Source organism: Mya arenaria, chromosome 2 (assembly GCF_026914265.1).
Source record: "Mya arenaria isolate MELC-2E11 chromosome 2, ASM2691426v1".
Classification (NCBI taxonomy): domain Eukaryota; kingdom Metazoa; phylum Mollusca; class Bivalvia; order Myida; family Myidae; genus Mya; species Mya arenaria.
The window spans coordinates 16,236,454-16,256,515 of NC_069123.1; the positions used below are offsets into that span (position 1 = coordinate 16,236,454).

At 35.6% G+C, this 20,062-nt stretch overlaps 1 protein-coding gene across 1 annotated transcript; it reads left to right on the forward strand.

Moving 5' to 3' along the window:
- The first annotated feature begins 145 nt into the window (after nt 1-145).
- LOC128210799 (WD repeat domain phosphoinositide-interacting protein 3-like) lies at nt 146-19,311 on the forward strand. The gene is made up of 9 exons (XM_052915155.1): nt 146-283; nt 3,723-3,899; nt 4,963-5,050; nt 5,919-6,013; nt 8,101-8,291; nt 8,863-8,948; nt 9,694-9,795; nt 10,489-10,610; nt 12,099-19,311. Exons 1-9 carry the CDS (start codon nt 217-219, stop codon nt 12,203-12,205), a joined length of 1,035 nt encoding a protein of 344 aa, XP_052771115.1. The 5' UTR covers nt 146-216; the 3' UTR covers nt 12,206-19,311.
- Nucleotides 19,312-20,062: the final 751 nt, after the last annotated feature.

Consider the following 20,062-nt stretch of genomic DNA (forward strand, 5'->3'; position numbering starts at 1 on the left):
TCTTGAATACTGTTATTTTTGATGGAATCAAAGTTTTTTCAGCAAAAGTCCCCATAACCTTTTTTTCCCCGAAATTTATTGTTAATCTTGCCCATCGATATCTTACTTTAAAAGTTAATTTGATTCATTGGAGACTATTTCTAACCCGGAAGTGTTTGAACTTCCGAAAAACAAACTTCTCAAGATAAAAAAGTAGGCGTGTTTTGTTTTTGCGCGATGAATTTAAGCGCTTCAAACACGTATGGTAATGGACTCCTGTATTCCGGCTGGAACCAAGACCAAGGTACCATCCTTTGCCTTAGTTGCCAGGTTTAAACCACATTCCTAAATATTCTGTTCCCAAATTAAAGAGTGATTTTTTACGAAATGTCAACAATATTTGCAGGGCATGGACGGGTAGAAATTTTGGACACGGCATCGTCAATTATACGGGGTTCCTTGTATATACATATTAAGAAGCGAACGACGGAAACCAACTTCAAATAATAGCACACAACACAATATTTTATAATACTTTATGGGTTGTTGTCATTCGCTGTATTTGCTTTAGCATGTAGACAGAATTGGTGTAATAAGATGGAAGAGACGCTGTTGACTCTGAATTTTCACTCCTAGTGCACCAGTCAATTGTAACCACGGCCCCCCAAGGTCCAGGGGTATACCTGGAAAAGCCGGGGAAATGGGCCGTGTTTTTACCTTCCCGGTGGCCCCGCAGTGCCGGGTGAATGTGGTTGTTTTGTATTCGCGCAAAATATAGCGGGGGAATGTTCCTTACTAAGGGTCCCTGGGGTGCAGGGGCATTTGGCGGGGATTTTACCATCATTTCTTTCTCTCAGGGCGGGGTTTTTACCCGGGCTTGGCTGGACCCAAAGTCAAAAGTCCCCGCTATTCCCCGGACATACATGTGATAATTTCTTGGGTCGATTCCGGGACACTCGTCGTTATGTCAACGCACACTAGGGGGGTCCGGGGGCATGCCCCCCCCGGAATTTTTTTTAAATGGGGAACGTCTGTGGTGCATTCTAGAGCATATCTGGGGCTATTTTAGTCGTTTTTAACGTCGGGAAAATGTACCTATTTTGACTGCCAAGACGTATTTTTTACTTGACATGGTTGTTTTTTTTCTGCATTTTCTTGAAAAAATAAAACCACCAGATATTTTCCCAGGCTTTAAATGAAGTGCTAACCAGGAGGATATGCAGTCTACTTTCGGTTTCATCAAAACAGGAAATAAACAACTATACGGGCACCTGTTTTCCCGCGCTTTTGAGAACATGCGTTATAAAATATTTATTTTTTCATCACATTTAAAACGTTTGCAATTTATGACACACAATATTTTCCAGACGATAAAAAAGATTTTCCAGTCGATGAGCTTTTTTCCGTTTGGAGATGCATATAATTTTGATAGAGACATGTCAACAATCGGCTGTATAAAGCGATCACGTGACTTACCATGGTCACGTGATTAAAGCATTCTATATAACCACCTGTAAACCCCATATCGTCAGTTTTATTTCGGCGTAAAAATACACACGATAGTTCGGAAAAAAATGTCAAAACACTAAAATTCCTTATGGACGCGTAAGTTGTTTAAAGTTGTTTAAAGTATAACGATGTATCGACTTTGAAATTTGAAAGGAATATGGGATGTTTTCCGTGTTTTAATTTTGTTTTTTTACTCATTTTGTCACTTTCTTTGAACTTACCTTCATGCTCGTTTGTCGGTAAAATGTGTGAAAAATATCAATTCATCAATTTAAAGCTATCACTCATAAGACCAAACAAATCCATATGAAAACAATGAATTTGTATACAAGAACCCTCCCCCACTCGTTAAGCACAACAATAGGCCGATAGATAAATTATCGGGTGATTGACGATGACCTCGACGACACACGTACCAATTAACGGATTAGTGTCAACATGTCCTGTGTTTTACGACCAGTGTCCCGGACAGGCAAAATAGCTGACTTACATTGGTAAAATAGGATAATCGATTCCGATTCCGAGATTTTTTTTTTCGTTTTTTTTTTTTATGACTTTCCGGGACAAACATGCACCCTCCGTGACTCCGTGACAGAGATACGATTTCCGGGACAATCCCGGACGTCCGGGACGTTATCACATGTATGTCCCCGGACCTGGAGGGGCTGTGGTTACAATTGACTGGTGCATAGCCAAGCATCACTGTCGTTTTTACAGTTTTTGAAACCACTGCAGTGTGCGAAATTAACCAAGTGTTTCCCCTCTAGTCAATGGGGCTACAGACTGAGTTTTCTGTAGCCCGAGCCAGATTTCCATTGCCCACCAGTTAACAGAAAAACGCATCTTATGTACCTTATATGGTTAAAATAAGGAATGATATGACAACTGTAAAATTTCTTATTTTATTTTGTGTGAATGCAAGTATGGTGGTGGTGTGGTCCTGTGTTGACAGAGAGAGGGGAGGCGGGTGATGGTTCGATTGTGGCCATAATGTGGGCCATGTCAACCCTACTGCGGCCTGTATATAATCCAAATCATATCAAAAAAGTATTGACAGTCTGAAATTTGATCTTTTAACCAACAAGCCCAATGATTTCATTGCTAGTCGGGCCATCTTAAAGGAATTTTCATAGCCCAGGTCATTTTTTGTTGCCACGGGCGATCGGGCTACTGTTAATGTCGCACACTGCACTGCAAAGCTACTGTATCCCTATCGTCTGAAACAGTAATAAGGATTGTTTGGAAGGTTTTTGTTTGTCAATTGAAAAGAGTAAATGCTGTTTCTGTTCATGTGTGCTCAGTCACAAAGTGGGTAAACATCTTCTATAAAACACATGGAGAAGAAATGGTTCATTCACTTCAACATCTAGCAGCTAACAACATCTAGCAGTTAAAATACTTAAAAAACACTAAACATAGGACATTAGTCTAGTACCAGGTAGTAAAATTGCACCAGGGAACTAGCCAAATTGTACTGGCCTCATGGGTACTTGTCCATGCCCTTACTGGGATGACTTCATTGGTTAGGCCAGCAGAAGTTTGGTTACAATTTAAACAATTGTTAACCAATGTTAACAAATTGTTGCAAAGTAAACTTTAAACACGTATGGTAATGGAGTGCACTCTATATAGGGCTTAAATTCACAACCACAGAGACACTAGCACTGCTACATGCCACCGCCTAAGTTAACCCGGTCAGTTTTGAGCTCAGCGCAGTGATAGGGTGATTGTCCGTATGTCAACAACATTTTCTTTCAAACAACTTCTCCTAAACCACTGGTACAATTTCAATAATTCTTCAAAGGAATGTTCATTGGATGGTCCTCGTCCAGATTACTTGAGTTAATGTAACAAAGGATCATAATGCAGTTTTCATATTTATGTTCAAAAATTGATGTTTTCTGCCAAAAAACTCTTTTAAAAGCATTTTTAAAGCATTAGTTATGCTTATAGCCATTTTGCGATCGTAAATATTAAAATCTTTGATCTGATAATTTTTCAACAGTCTTATATCACTGGTTTTTCCAGATATTCAAGCAAAGATTTGTTCATTCCAAGACAAAAAATAAAATGAAAGTTGTCAAACTTTCCCCCTTTTAAGAGTGCAGCTTTAAACCACCACAACTTATATCTGCCCTTAATGCAGTGATTTGTCATATATGTCACAGAATCATTACTCGCTATGACCCCTCACATAAAGTTAAGATAAAACTTTAAAAAAATTGTGTTTGCAGGATGTTTTGCATGTGGAATGGAAAGTGGATTTCGAGTCTACAATGCAGACCCTTTGAAAGAAAAAGAACGCCAGGATTTTACAGATGGTGGCATTGGCCATATTGAGATGTTGTTCAGATGTAACTACTTGGCTTTGGTGGGAGGGGGAAAGAATCCCAGATACCCTCCAAACAAAGGTTTGTGTTGATATTGGAACAGAAAGATATCTGCGATTATTGTTTTGGAAGTTCTCAGAATTTAAACGTAAAAGAATAAAGCTTGTTGAAAACGTTTGTAAATTACATGTAGTACAAAAATTAGTTCAATGTGATCTAGATCACATTGAACTAATTTTTGTACTACATGTACATTAATGAGTGAAATTTTCGTATTTTATCAAATTAAGGGTCTATTATACATTTCTGGTATCTTTAGACATCCCACACATGTTCTTTATTCAAGTTAAATCTGTCTCAACATTTGCAATAAAAAGTTAAAAGCTATACAATACAGATAGCACCATATTTCGATGGTTAATAACTTAATTTAGCTCTTAGATATGTGATGCTAGTGTCATGTCATTGTTGTCATTTTCTAAAAATTTGAAGTTGGTTTAATCTGATCGAGATCTGTTTCATATACAGGTAAGGGTTATTTAAAAACTACATTATGGTAGTTTTTTTCATAAGTGGTTTATTGCAGAGTCAGTTTGCACTTAGTGTTAGGTATTAATAACTCTTTTATTAAATAAAATTGCTAAGAAGATGCGTTATAACAATTACATCAATTGAATTTTGTCCTTCATTGTTTTTTTGACATTATCATACAATAATACTTGTTATGAAGTGATGTCGCTGTAGTTTAAAATTGTCGTATTGCACTTTAAGTTTAAACTTATTTATTTTACAACGATTGTGAAACAAGTTATTACAACATTATATTAATCACTCTTGTTGGCATGATTTAACGCGAAAGTGTGGTCTTGTGTTGTGGGGGAAACCAGAGTACCCTAAGGAAACCCACTTTTCCGGCTTGGTGACCACAAAACCAAATTAGCATGTGCCAAGGCTGGGAATTGAACCCAGGTCACCTAGGTGAGAAGCAGGTGCTCCAACTACTCAGTTACTGGACAGACAATATATTGCACTTTTAATAGGTGATTTTTTGTGATATAGGTTACTTGCAGTTTTATGATACTTACAATGTATATAATAAACACATATATTTTAGCTTGTCTAGGTATTATTTATGATGTTTAAGTGATGGTATGGGATGACTTGAAGAAGAAGCATGTGATAGAGCTTGAGTTCTCCAGCGAAGTCCGCAGTGTGAGGCTACGCAGGGACAGGTATACTTACATTTAGAAGTTTTGGTCTTTTTTAGAAATTTGTTAAAATTTAATATTATGTGGGTTTAGCTCTGAAAAAAACAATCCCCCCCCCCACAGGCAGTGCTGTATAGTGGTAACCACAAATTTATCGCCAAGGATATGTAACAATGTTGGTGTTTCCTTTGCCCAGTGTTAATGTACCTTGGAATGTTTTCACATAACATCTTGGGTTCGGAAACTCAGGCTCAGAATATGGACTCTTTTTCAGTTTGACACATTTAAAATGTTTTAATGACTGTCAGAGCTGTATATTTATGCATATATTTAAAATATTTTTAATGTAATTTGCAGGAGCTGTATTATAATCCATCTGCTATTGGTAGTCTCATTTGCAGGAGCTGTATTATAATCCATCTGCTATTGGTAGTCTCATTTGCAGGAGCTGTATTATAATCCATCTGCTATTGGTAGTCTCATTTGCAGGAGCTGTGTTATAATCCATCTGCTATTGGTAGTCTCATTTGCAGGAGCTGTATTATAATACATCTGCTATTGGTAGTCTCATTTGCAGGAGCTGTGTTATAATCCATCTGCTATTGGTAGTCTCATTTGCAGGAGCTGTATTATAATACATCTGCTATTGGTAGTCTCATTTGCAGGAGCTGTGTTATAATCCATCTGCTATTGGTAGTCTCATTTATAGGAGCCACTTTATAAACATATTCTTTTGGTAGTCTCATTTGCAGATGCTGTATTATAATACATCTACTATTGGGAGTCTTGTTTGTTTATTATTGATACAAACTCAATTCTATGAAACAAACGTGTATTATTGAATGCATGTTTAGGTCAATAAAACAATGTGAAATGTTGTTTTGTTTTTCAGAATTGTGGTGGTGCTGGACACAATGATCAAAGTTTACACGTTTACACAGAACCCCCAACAGCTTCATGTGTTTGAAACTTGCCAAAATACAAAAGGTTAGTGTTGCATGAACATTATTTGTGTATGACATGATAATGGCTACCTGTGACCTGGTTCATTAAAGGATCTTAGTCATAACTTCAATAATATTAAATATGTATTAATGTTGCCAATTTCAATAGTTCATTTTAAGCGTGATCTTTCAACAAAAAAAATTAAGAGTTATAGAAGTGGGAAAACCAGGCGGGCAGCCAGTTAAGTGTGCAGGCAGATGTCGTTAACAATTCTGCGTTAAATATCCCTTGTCATAAATTTAAAAGTTTTTATCCAATTGTTATGAAACTTGGTCAGAATACTTGACTGCATGTTGCCATGAACAATTATGAATATTGGTCACCTCTGGTGAAAAACCAGGTCACTGGGTCAAATCTTTGAAAATATTCAGTCAACAATTATATTCACTTGTTGTTTTAATACAAATCCCAATGCACAAATTCATTTTTTCTTTCATAAGTTCAACATAACTATCCTATCTTCATGACATTTGGTCAGAATATTTCAATCTAAGGCCATTTTTTTACGTACAGGTCTGGCTCCAAACAATACAATAAATGGAAGTAAAAGCAAGCAAGTTTTAATAACTGCCCACTAACCATACATCCCATTGAAAAAACGCCATTGTCAAAACTAAAAATCCTGCTCTAATGTTGGTTTCCCGCATTGCCCCATGTTTGTAATCCTTAAAAGTGACTTAAGTTCAATTCACACAAATAAGGAAACAAGCACCTGACCTTAAGTCCCTTGCTTAACATGGAAATGATGTAACATTTTTTAGTCAAACAAAAGGTCAATAATATCATAAAACAATGAGAAGCATAGTAGCATGTTAATAATTTTTATGCCCCCCTTCGAAGAAGAGGGGTATATTGCTTTGCACATGTCTGTCGGTAGGTCGGTCGGTCGATCTGTCCGTCGGTAGACCAAAGCTTGTCCGAGTGACAACTCAACAATTCCTGGACATATGGTCATCAAACTTGACATGAAGGTTGGGCCTGACCAGTATATGACCCCTATAATTTTAGGGCTCATCAGGTCAAGGTCACAATGACCTTTAATGGTAAAATAATTTTAAAGCTTGTCCGAGTGATAACTCAACAATGCCTAGACCTATGGTCATCAAACTTTTTATGGAAGTTGTGCCTGACCAGTAGATGACCCCTATTGTTTTTGGGGGTCATCGGGCCAAAGGTCAAGGTCACAGTGACCTTGAATGGTAAAAGGTTGTCCTTGTGATAACTCGACAATGCCTGCACCCATGGCCCTCATACTTGACTTGGAGATTGGGCCTGACCAGTAGATGACTCCTATTGTTTTTGGGGGCCAAAGGTCAAGGTCACAGTGACCTTGAATGGTAAAAGGTTGTCTGTGTGATAACTTGACAATGCCTGCACCCATGGCCCTCAAACTTGACTTGGAGGTTGGGCCTGACCAGTAGATGACCCCTATTGTTTTTGGGGGTCATCGGGCCAAAGGTCAAGGTCACAATGACCTTGAATGGTAAAAGGTTGTCCGAGTGATAACTCGACAATGCCTAGACCTATGGTCATCAAACTTGACTTGGAGGTTGGGCCTGACCAGTAGATGGCCCCTATTGATTTGAGGGGTCATTGGGCCAAAGGTCAAGGTCACAGTGACCTTAAATGGCAAAAGGTTGTCCTTGTGATAACTTGTCAATGCCTGCACCCATGGCCCTCAAACCTGACATTTAGATTTTTGGTGACCAGCTGATGACTCCTATGGATTTTGAGGTCATAGAGTCAAAGGTCATGGTTATAACACACTCTATCCTCACACTTTGAATGATCATAATCTTAAAACTGCTTAACCAGCATCCCATGTCAGTGACAAATCAGCTGTCATTTCGGTCCATGCATATTTCATTCAATTGTCCATATAATCCTGACAACATGGCGCTCAGGGGGGGCATAATGTTTGACAAACATCTCTTGTTTTGTCAATGCTTGGAACTATAATAAAACTTGTTGATTATTTCCATCATAAGATGCATTAATAATAATAATAATAATAATAATAATAATAATAACAAAAAAAGCCCATGTTGTAATACCTGCAATCTACCCAGGTCTGTGTGTGATGTGTCCAAACAGTAACAACTCCCTGCTCACATTCCCGGGGAGAAAGATGGGCCATGTGCAGGTCGTCGACCTCGCCAACACAGAGAAACCTCCCCTAGACATCGATGCACATGAGGCCTCGCTCAGCTGCATGGCCCTTAACCTGCAGGGCACACGGCTGGCAACATCATCAGATAAGGTGGGTATATGGCTGGCAATATTGCAGATAAGGAGAGTACAGGACTGGCAACATCATCAGATTAGGTGGGTATAGTTTGTATGCCTAACTGAATCACAGGGTTCCCATGGTCAAGGAATATTCATTACTGGACAATTTTGGAATTGGGCGAAAGCCAGGGAAATTTTGAAGCAGGGGTTCAGGGTGAATCAATTTTTTTAAAATAGCAGATAAAAGAAAAACGGCTAAGGTTTTGTCTTCATTTCTGGTTCACACATACAATTTTACAATGTTTTATGTCTGCAATTTTCATTCTGTATTTCATATGCAAAATTTAAAGTTAAACAGACATAAGGCATTCTTACTTGTATCATCCAGTAAATTGATACCATGAATTGGTGAATAAAAAATGTGGGTTTTGCCATTTGGATAATATATACATGTATGTAACCAAGTTTATGTTCAAAGTGGTTTTAGAATGTTGTTCTTCGAAACTTATCAAAACCAAAAAGAATATTTTTGCATTTTCAGGTGGAAAGTTGGAAAGTTGACTTGCTTATGAAAATTACTTTGGCGTCATATTGTTTTACAGGGCACATTGATACGAGTATTTGATACAAGTAACGGTCAACAGTTACATGAGCTTCGGAGAGGGGCCAATCATGCTAACATTTTTTGGTAAGAATTTATCATTGAGGTAATCTTAAGAAACCTTTTTGGTTATGGATCAAATTTAGTTATAATGATAGTTTTTCTGTAATATTCAACAAAATGAAGCTCTGTTCTGTAAAACAAATGTCCATCTACATGTACCATGTACTCAAGTCATTAACCGAAGAAACCACTAGCCCCAATTTCTAAATCAGTCTTGTTAGTCCCTTATATCATGACCTAACTTAGCACACTATTTTTGTTCTTGTATAAATCGTTTAATGATTTCCTTTCAAAGAAATTTGACACTTTTAAAAGAAATTATTTTAAAAATATTATCTAGATTAAATTATTTATGTTTTGTAAAGTCAAGTTTAAGCAAGTGATTTGGATAATGAAATAATATACTTGTACTTATTAGGCAAAAGATATTTAAAACAATTGTGGCCGGTATGGTGATTGCAACTTGAACGCTTTTGCAATTGCTTCAATGCTAATGTGTGTCTCTGTTAATACATGTAATACATGTAACTGCTGGATATGACATATACTAATAACTTATCATACCATTTATTAAGCATTGCCTTATCCTTTTATAAGGTTTGAAGACTTACTTGTCAGTTTTATCAATGATAAGGTCTTACAATTAAAGGGGCATCACCCATGTTCTGTATGGCTAGGTAAGTTAGACTTGACAATAATCATGTTTTTGTGCTATTTCTGTTTGATATAGAAATTGCTGTTTATTTATAGTACATTTTGAATATTTCAGTATAAACTTTAACCAAGATTCCACATTACTGTGTGTATCTAGTGATCATGGGACAGTGCATATATTTTCAACGGAGGATACCAAAAAGAATAAACAGTCAAGGTTTGTAATTATAAGAAATACACCGTTTATGCTAGTTACCTCCCCTGGATCAAATATAAAGCATAAATGATGATGCCTTAAACTTACTTACATTATTCTTGTACTTCGTGCTATGTTGTATGTCAACAATCACATAAGAATGCTAGAACTAGAAATTTCCATATTATATATCATAATTTTGTAAAAAAGATTTAATAGAAGGGGTATTGTAAGAAATGACACATTAACATATTATTGAGCAATAGATTTTCAAGAGCCTAACCATGGTGATTTTTGCATGTAGGTAACATAGAAGGTGTCTAATGTTTGTTAAAAACTTGTTTTTATGTCATCTGTTTTATCCAAAAAAAGTGGAGGTATTGTCATAGCCTTGATGTCGTTGTTGTCGGGGGCGTCAGCATTGTGGAACACTCAAACCTTTGCCAATGCTTTTAAACCATTCTAGATATTCTTATGAAACTTTGTACTCATGTATAGTAAAGCCCATAACCTGGGCTTTAAAAATTATTATAGACAAATTATGCCCCTTGTTCAAATGAGGAAAAAACAAAAGAAGAGCATTAGCCTGCGCTTCATGGGCCTCTTGTTGTCCTCCTAGTTTAGTACTATTTGTTTTTATATAAAACTGACATTGTAATTAACTATTTAACCTTTAACCCCAATGCATAAATATACATGAAGTCTATATTTCAGTTTGGCAGGTGCCGGTTTTCTTCCTAAGTATTTCAGCTCCAAGTGGAGTTTCTGCAAGTTCCAGGTGCCTGGTGGGGCTCACTGCATGTGTGCCTTCGGCTCGGACAGTAACTCTGTGATAGGTATGGTCATGGAAACATTTCGTTTGTATTTTGTTTTTCAACTTTTAGCTTGTCCAGTGTTATCTTCACTTACAAGGGGATGTTGGAGGGGCCCTTTGATACAGGAAAAATAACGTTTTTTTCGGCAAACAGGGAAAAAATACCAACATGGTTCATATAAAGTTCAACTTGTTTTATTTAACAAACCTGTTGACATATTTATGTATTGCACTATATTGGGAAAATAACTTTTTAGGAGAGGATTGGGTTCCCAAAAGGGATAAAAAAGCACACTGCATGTCTCTTAGTTTTTATGCCCCCCTTGGAAATAGAGGGATATATTGCTTTGCACATGTTGATTGGTCCGTCGGTAAATTTAAGCTTGTCCGAGTGATAACTCAACAGTTCCTGGATGTATGGTCATCAAACTTGACATAAAGGCTGGGCCTGTCCAGTAAATGACCCCTATTGATTATTATCATTGGGTAAAAGTTCAAGGTCACAGTGACCTTTAATGGTAAAAGGATTTTAAAGCTTGTCCGAGTTATACTCCACAATGACTAGACCTATGGTCATCAAACTTGACATGCAGGCTGAGCCTGACCAGTAGATGACCCCTATTGATTTAAGGCTCAAAGGTCAAGGTCACAGTGACCTTGAATGATAAAAGGTTGTCCTAGTGATAACTCCACAATGCCTGCACCCATGGCCCTCAAACATGACTTGGAGATTGAGCCTGACCAGTAGTTGACCCTTATTGATTTTGGGGGTCATCGGGCCTAAGGTAAATGTCACAGTGACCTTGAATGATAAAAGATTGTCGGAGGGATTACTCGACAATACCTGCACACATGGCCCTCAAACTTGACTTTGAGGTTGGGCCTGACCAGTTGATGACCCCTATTTATTCCCTGCTGCTACGAGGATACATTTTTATCTGCAAATATCACTCATCATCTGAACATGATTAAAAACTGTACCTACTATCTTCACACTTTGAATGGTCATAATCTTAAAACTGCCTCAAAGGCATCCAATGTCATTGACAAATCAGCTGTCATTTCAGTCCATGCATGTTTCATTCAATTGTCTAAATAATCCTGACAACATGGCACTCAAGGGGGGTGAGGCACAATGTTTGACAAACATCTGTTGTTGTTTTTATGTTTCGTTTTTTGACATTTTTAATAGATCCATGCAATTAATTACTGATTTTGCCCAGGATTGTACATAAGTTTTTGCCATACATAAATTTTCGCCATTAATCTTTTAATAGTACTTACACTGATAATAATACAAATACAGTCGAATCCTGTTGGCTTGATATCGCTTGGCTTGATTTCCTTGATGCAAAGAACTTATTTTGTTTTACTCATTTTAAGCTTTCCTGCTTGGCTCAATATTCGCGATGCTCGGAAGTATTTTTGCCGGTCTCTGGGATATAGAGCCAAAGGGTTTTGACTGTATATCATTTGAGAATGTTAATGTTTGTTTTTTGTTTCCATACAGTGGTGTGTGCAGACGGTAGCTACTACAAGTTTGTGTTCAACCAGAAGGGGGAGTGTACGCGAGACATGTACTCACAGTTCCTTGAGATGACAGACGATCGATCATAGTCGCACACACCTTACTCTCATATACATCAATAAACTGTCACCTTCATAACTCATAGTTATATGGAACATTAATTCTGTGGCTAGTTGCCGTAGCAAAGAGTACAAGACAGTGCTCTGTCAGTGCTCTCATTATATAAAGCTACGACCCAACGACCTGAATCAAAATAGTGTTTTCCAGTTAAAAATAGAAAAAGTTTACCAATAGAAAGAGTTGCAAATTTAAGCCAAACCCACAGAAAGTCCATGTGGTTTTTAACCAACAGATTTTCTATCAGACAACTTAAATCGAAATAGAGCTATCGGCTCGGCAGCGAAATTTTAGCCAGGCGACCTATATGGCCCTCTATGCTAACTTATGGTTGCAAAGGATATGGTTGTAGAGTGCTTGATAGAAAATAGTTCAAGCAAGCAGCCCTGTTAAAGTCAGATACTTCTTGCTTTTCCCTTTTCAATGTTAACTGGCAAGCGAGATATTTTGGATAGCGATGGTCCTATTTACTAAGTGTCCCTTTTTTACATTTTAAAACATGTAATAAATCTTATTCATTGGAAATACTGCTTTTGTTGCAATAAGAACTATATCGCTGATTTTTTTCATCATAAATTATTATGACGTCACATGATGTATATCCTATGTAAAACAATTTTAAATCATAATTTCAAACCATTGAAATATTGACTTGTTTCACAATTAATTTTCAGCAGAAGTGTTGATGTGCATTTATGTTTAAGTATGATGTGCTCATGTCCATCTTCCATTACAATATAATGTCTTGGTAGGATCATATGTGCCAGACATCGACATTCCTTGTATTAACCGGTGCTTTAAAAACTGCGTTCATGCATATCTCCCATGTATGATGAGTCAGGAACAACAATGCGCCTTAAGTATATTTAGCCGGATTTTTCATCGAAAAATTCCAGGTTATAGATTGACGAAAACTCCGGCGTTCGGGTGATGTTTACGATTTTGTGTTTAAGTTATATTTTTGTGTCATAAACAAAACAGTTTTTATTTTGGTGCTGTAAAATAGGCCATTAAGTGGAATATTAAAACAAAATACTAGTAGTGTTATATGTTCTTATTCCGTTCATAAATACTATAGTCTTTATCCAATTTTCATGAAACTTGGTCAGAACATTTGTCAACATGATGTTTAGGACCACTGTTAATATGAGTCATGGAAGGTCAACAAATAGGTCAGAAAAGTTTGAAGGTGGGTCTGCACCATTTACCTTTTCCTCTATTCTATTAAACTTACAACCTGCTGCAAAATCTTATTTGTCAAAATGAAAAATTGGGCATTAATGTGTTGTCTGCATTAATCCCTTATAGAAATGCATAAAGATAAAGATAAGTGTATTTTAAAAGTAATAATAATTTGTAATTATTATACTAAGTAAAACTCTGGAAAAGTTAAAAAAAAATCTTTTCGTAGAAACTGTTTTATATCCATTCAAATGATAGCCCCTGATAATGTCAGCAAATAATTACACACTTGTATTGTATGGTGCGATGACCCAATACTGCATATTAAGAGTCAGATTTAACCATAATAAACACTTGTTAGGTATGTAAGAAAAAGAACTGACCATGAACATGTTATCGGTCAGACTTGGGAAACAACCATCAGTTATGTGTATAGTTAACTCGGCAAATCTTGGGTCAAGTTCTGGACTTCATACATAATATTGATAGATGCATTTAATTGTACATGCTCTGGGTTTCTCCACTGTCTGTTTAAATAAGTTTGACATTAAGATGCTGCCAGTTTGCACAGAGTTATAATGATTTCATGGATTTGAACTTCATTATACAAATACGACCTTTTTTTGTACCCTAATTGGCGTTGACCCATTAAATCAAACAATAGAAATAGCAATACACGAGGCCACAGTCACATTATTCCATTCATTATGGAGCCAGTGTGTTGCAGGAATGATGTATATTATTTATGAATTTCTGTTGCTGAACAATTAAAATTACATGTAATATTTCGTGCCAATTTGTGCTTTCATCAAACATCTGATCATCAAGTCATAGACAGATCCATCACTCGTGTGTATACGAGTTTCAAAAGGTTCGACATATTTGAATTAATGTATCTGATTTACAAATAAGTCTGTCACTCCATCGAGCCATTAGTAACAATGTAAATTTTTCATCCCTTGAGACCCAATGAAATGTTGGTATCCTTTGAAAGGGTGCTGTTAACTTTTAACTGATGTGTAAAATAAATGGTAAAAAAGTCATCATACATAATGTTATTGCATTTCTTGATTTTAGCTCTACTGGCCAAAGGCCAGAAGAGCTTATGCGATGGTAATGTGTATGTAGTATGTGCGTCCGTGCATCCGTACGTCTGTAAACATTTTCTTGTTAACGCGATACAGTCTTCAGTTTTGATTGTATCTCGATGAAACTTGTACAGTATTTAGATATCAATTAGAGCTTGGTTCCTTTCGAAAACCAGCCATATCCGCCTATGCATGCCTAGATTATGGGCCTTGAAAGTTTTAAATTAAAGAAATGCTATTTTTAGTTAACTTATTTTTAGGCATTCAGGTCTGCATGAGCGAATTCTATTTTTAGCCAAGTTTACATGTACATGTAAATTCAAGTCTAGGACTAAGGGAGAAAATTTGCTTTTTGTACTGCAACTGATTTTGTGAATTACTCTGCCCTGTTCTTGTTGAAAGCCCAATTTTTTTTAGCTCTAAGTGTCTGTAGTTTGCACATTCATCTTAACAAAATTGGTTGTGAATGTTTGTTTAAGTTATGCACCTGGGGTCATTACTGGTCGCACCCAGGGTTCACAGGTTTGGTAGAATTAAATTGGGATAGGTTTGAAAATCTTTGTGTGTTTTTGCATCCTTCTCAGCACAATTGCTTGTGAATGTTTGTTCAAATTGATCAATGTTGTCCTGGGATGCCCTTGACTTTGACCTTTTGACCAACTTTTTTTAAATTTTTAAAACTACGGTACAGAAATTTTTACCATGAGTACAGTTTTGAAAGCATTTTTTTTGTCAGATGACTTTTACTTGGCACATATTAAAATAGTTCATGCAACTAATCTGCTTACAATACTTCCTGGGCTCAGATGTTGAACGTGCAACGTTTTTAGGTAACCCAAACACAAAATGTGAACTTTATGTCTGTTGCCTTTTACTCATACATGCATGCTCTGGATTAAAAATGACCACAAGAGCCATGCCAGTAGAGCATAGGCCCTTTTGGGTCTCTTATTATTTTTTGTTTCAATTAGACGAGAAATAACTGATTTTACATCCTTGAATAAGTACAAAAAAACTTTTGGTAATACAGTCCAAATTTGCTATGTCGACATCGGATATCTCGACTTTCTGGTTGTGTCGACTTTTTTCCCCGGTCCCTAATTTATTCCTTCTTATTCTTTATAAAATAAATCTACTTATGTCGATTTTTGCTATGTCGACCTAATCCAGTCCCTGTGGTCGAATTTCACACATTTTCTTTGTTTTTTTATGATTCTTTGCTAATGATTCTAAACTGTTTCAAAGGATATTAAATTAAAATGGGTCAACACTAAAATTATCATAATTGTATATACAATACCTTGATGTGTCATAGAAGTGATGTGCTTAAATATAAAGTGTGCTTTATACGGATAAACCACAGTGTCTCATGCAGGAGACTGTCATTTGTATAAACTGATGTTACAGATTTATGCCAGTCTTTTGGAAATAATATTATACTTTTTTCCTGTTTTATGCTGTGATATTATTTATGCAGTGCTCCTGCCAGGGTTTGAAAAGGGCAAGGTCAGAACAGGCCCTTTTGATGTGCCTTGAATGAGCCTTAATGAATCGGCTCTTTGCAAGGGCCAATGTTCGATTCTAATTGTGTACTAATTATTAGAACACGTATTGTTAGAACTACTTTTAATACTAATAGTTTGCTATGAATACCTTAGCTGTTATATTTTCTTTATAGTTTTAAAAGTATGTATATTAATTTTATTACTTTTATACTTATGTTCTGACAATTGAATCTAGTCAAACTAAAGGACATAGAGGGTGTAGTAAAAAGGCAGCAGGGTGCTGGAAAATGGAGGCGGGGTGCCCCACCCTGCTATTTCAGCCTAGCTGGAGCACTGTTTATGTAATAGTATTGCAACTGCATCTAAGCCTAGTGTTTTAACTTGTACATGAGCACTCTGTGCGAGCATATAATTTCAATCATGAAGAAAGTGGGTGCCCCTAAAAAAAAAGAATACATTTTTACCAAAATGTGCTTAAATTGTAGAAAAAAAGTGTATGAATGCAGAAAAAATCATGATGTAACTGTTTTTCACCATGTTGATGCTGTCAAGGGCTATCTTTAATATGTAGCATGGGGTACAAATGTATATTGTATGCAGAGTAGTTATTGAATGGTTAAGCTCCGTCTTTTTGCTTCTGTTTTGATATGGGAGACAATATACATGTATATACAAAAACAATTACCAGCATGATACAATCCAACTTCTTGAAACAGGTAGTTTCAAATTTAATAAGTGAAATAATTTTGCATTCAAATTAGTGAACTTGAATTTCCTTTTGAAAATTTGCTTTGCTTTGCTTTGTATATTGTATGCAGAGTAGTTATTGAATGGTTAAGCTCCGTCTTTTTGCTTCTGTTTTGATATGGGAGACAATATACATGTATATACAAAAACAATTACCAGCATGATACAATCCAACTTCTTGAAACAGGTAGTTTCAAATTTAATAAGTGAAATAATTTTGCATTCAAATTAGTGAACTTGAATTTCCTTTTGAAAATTTGCTTTGCTTGTTAGAAGTTTCTTCCATCTAAGTGGAATTATTGTCTTCCGTAAATAATATTAATAATGTAAATAAAAAATATATATACATTGTTTTATTTATAAATTGTAATTAAGAAATGTAATAAGTTATTGAAATATTTGAGATATTCTTTAATATACATTTAATGCAAATGTTTTGCTTTTTTTCTGTTATCTCTTGACATATTAAGGATTAAAAAACATTATCTTCCTATCAGAAGATTTTTCTATTGTTAACAAATTTATAGTGTTTGAACAGACCAGCTTTATCAGTAAATACACGTCATGTATACATGTGTGTTGAGATTACAGTTGAGGTGTTGTGAAATCCGTCTTGTACGAGAACATAAGCGGTACATGTTTTGTACTTTGTTTGTGTTACATCATCTAGATATGTGGATGAAGTTTAACAAGTTTAAGACGACAGGAACAAATGCACGAGGAAGGGGATTTATGTGTTTATGTGAGCATACTCGTCAACGTTTATAATGTGCAAACAACGGCATTTTTTTAACTTGCATATAGCTACATGTCCATGTACATATTGTGAATATGTTTGTAAATATTATGCACCAGTCAATCGTAACCACCGCCCCCCTAAGTCCAGGGAATAGCAGGGACTTTGCCTTTCAGTAACCCTAGGTAAGGCCCATTCCCCACTATATTTGGCACGAAGATAAAACCACCGCATTCACCCGGCACTGCGGTGCCACCGGGAAGGTAAAATTAAACAATGCCCAATTTCCCCGGCTATCCCCGGTATAACATTGGACCTGGGAGGGGGTGCTGTGGTTACAATTGACTGGTGCATTATGTCGTTTGTATCGGGCATTCAATTCTTACCCATGTCAAGTATATGTAAAGGTCATATATTTTCAATACTCAAAAAAATGGGGGGGGGGGGGGGTCAGGAAATTCTAATTTTGTTTTAAAAAATCGCTAAAAGTTAGTCAGGTTTTTTTGTTTAACAAATGTGGCTTGCAATAAGATGAACCAGTCTACAAGATAGCCCCACACTAGGCACATTATTTTGTACAGTGTAAACGAAATAATATGAAACTGAATTGTATTTCTACTAGCTGTAACAAGAATTGGTCCAATACACAGAGATTCTGGAATGTGATTTCTGCTACTTTTTGTGAAATCTGTATGTTATCAAGCAGGTTTCTTGAGGAAAAAAACTCTTTCCCAGACCAACATGACCTCTTTTGTAGAAGAGTAATGTATGTTAATGTTTTCCAATACTCTTTGAGAACTAGATATATTTGCAGATTATCTTTCCTCAATCGTCTTCAAAATTATTGATTATAAAAATATAATGATGATAAATACACAACAAGATTTCAGTACATTTGTTTAATACTGCCATATTCAAATAAATAAATGACGTAAGAAAGGATATTCCAATATGTGAATTGCAAATAAACAAGGGAAAAGTCCGTCAAATCCAAAAGAATCATTCCACATTCAAATACCAATATCTCAAAAAATGACCTTATAATTGATACAAAATTTTGTGTTACAATTAAGCAATAATTCCTTGACATATTTTGATTATTAGACATAGAGAAGAATAAATGATCTTTGTCATAATTTTTTATTTTGACCTTTTTTTGACAGCAAAATAAAATACACATGTAAATCCACCTTAGAATAACCATGAAGCCTTATTTATGAAAGTATTTTTTGGAATCCTTATTTTGCTCCAAATTTATAAATTCTAGAAAAAGATATGAGCATCTATGTCTTAAGGTGTTTATCACCCCAAAAAACAAGAACATCTTTAAAATTGAATTTAAAATATCTTAAAAATCTTAATTTAAATCTGTGTTCATGAACATAAAAGTTTCAACACCTCGACTTGATCTTTCAATGAACCAGTGCATATGGTTAACAATTCAATCATTTTTTTATTTAATAAAAAATGTTGGCAATATTTTTGACATTTCAGTGACTGAAACTTTGTCAACACAAATGTGGAGATGCTTTTGACATTATATGTAGATTATATGTATAATTGTTCCTTAGTAAAATGATGAAATCAAAGTGATAATTCTAATGAAAACTTATACACAGTAACTGAGATTGTTAAAGATGCGCTGCATCAAATGTTTGTTATGTTAAAATGTTAAGCTTATTTGCGCTGTGCAAATGAAGATACCTTTCGTTGAAAAATGTTTGTTTTGTATATTTTTTACATCGTACTCACACAATAAAAAATGAAAAAATATTTCATGTTGAGATATGAAATGTAACAATAATGAAAATATTGAAAATAAATTGTTGATATGTTACAATTGTTCTGTTGTTTTTTTGTGTGTGTTTTTATGATTTACCATCTGTCTGAAGGATGGGATTTTATGAATTTTTGTGTTTGATGATCATGGAAGGTTAACATGACATTAACACATCATGAAGCTACATTAAAGTGTGGCAATGCTGCCTTAAGTCGAACTTAACCCAATCCTGTATCAAAGTTATATTATTTTTGTATCTATTTAGTTGCCAATCTGGCCTTGGGTTGACATAATTTACATATCGCCTTTAAATACCAACCACAAAGACTATAAGTAATCTATCATGTGTTTCCGGTACGGATAGAAAAATCCAACCTTAAGTCAAGTGTGTATAAGCCCGTAACAAAGCTTGTTACCAGCCACGCAGCGTGTCCGAAGGTCGGATGTTTTCGATTTTTTTTCTTGCATATCTTAAATTATCTATTTGTGGAACAAATTACCTAGAAAACACACTTTTGTACATGTCACCAAAAAGCTTGTGCAACATAGTCAAATAGATTCTCTAAAAATCACGTTTATATGATTATTTATTTTCAATTTTAATTGAAAGTCTTGCATACTTATATATATTTGATTGCGCATAATAGAAATGGCATAATATACTTTTCATAAACCATACAATAAAAGAAATAAGAAGTGGTGCGTTGTTGCGCGTGACTCATCTTACATGGGGGGTGTAAGACAGGTCTTTCCAGCACTGGTGATATGACCGGAAACACACGCCCGGTATG

Bases quoted from the DNA above. Each gene is read 5' to 3' on its own strand.
- LOC128210799 (XM_052915155.1), top strand. From the start codon at position 217: ATGAATTTAAGCGCTTCAAACACGTATGGTAATGGACTCCTGTATTCC. The intron at 3,900-4,962 runs GTTTGTGTTGAT...ATGATGTTTAAG, and splicing joins CAGATACCCTCCAAACAAAG to TGATGGTATGGGATGACTTG. The intron at 8,292-8,862 runs GTGGGTATATGG...ATTGTTTTACAG, and splicing joins TGGCAACATCATCAGATAAG to GGCACATTGATACGAGTATT.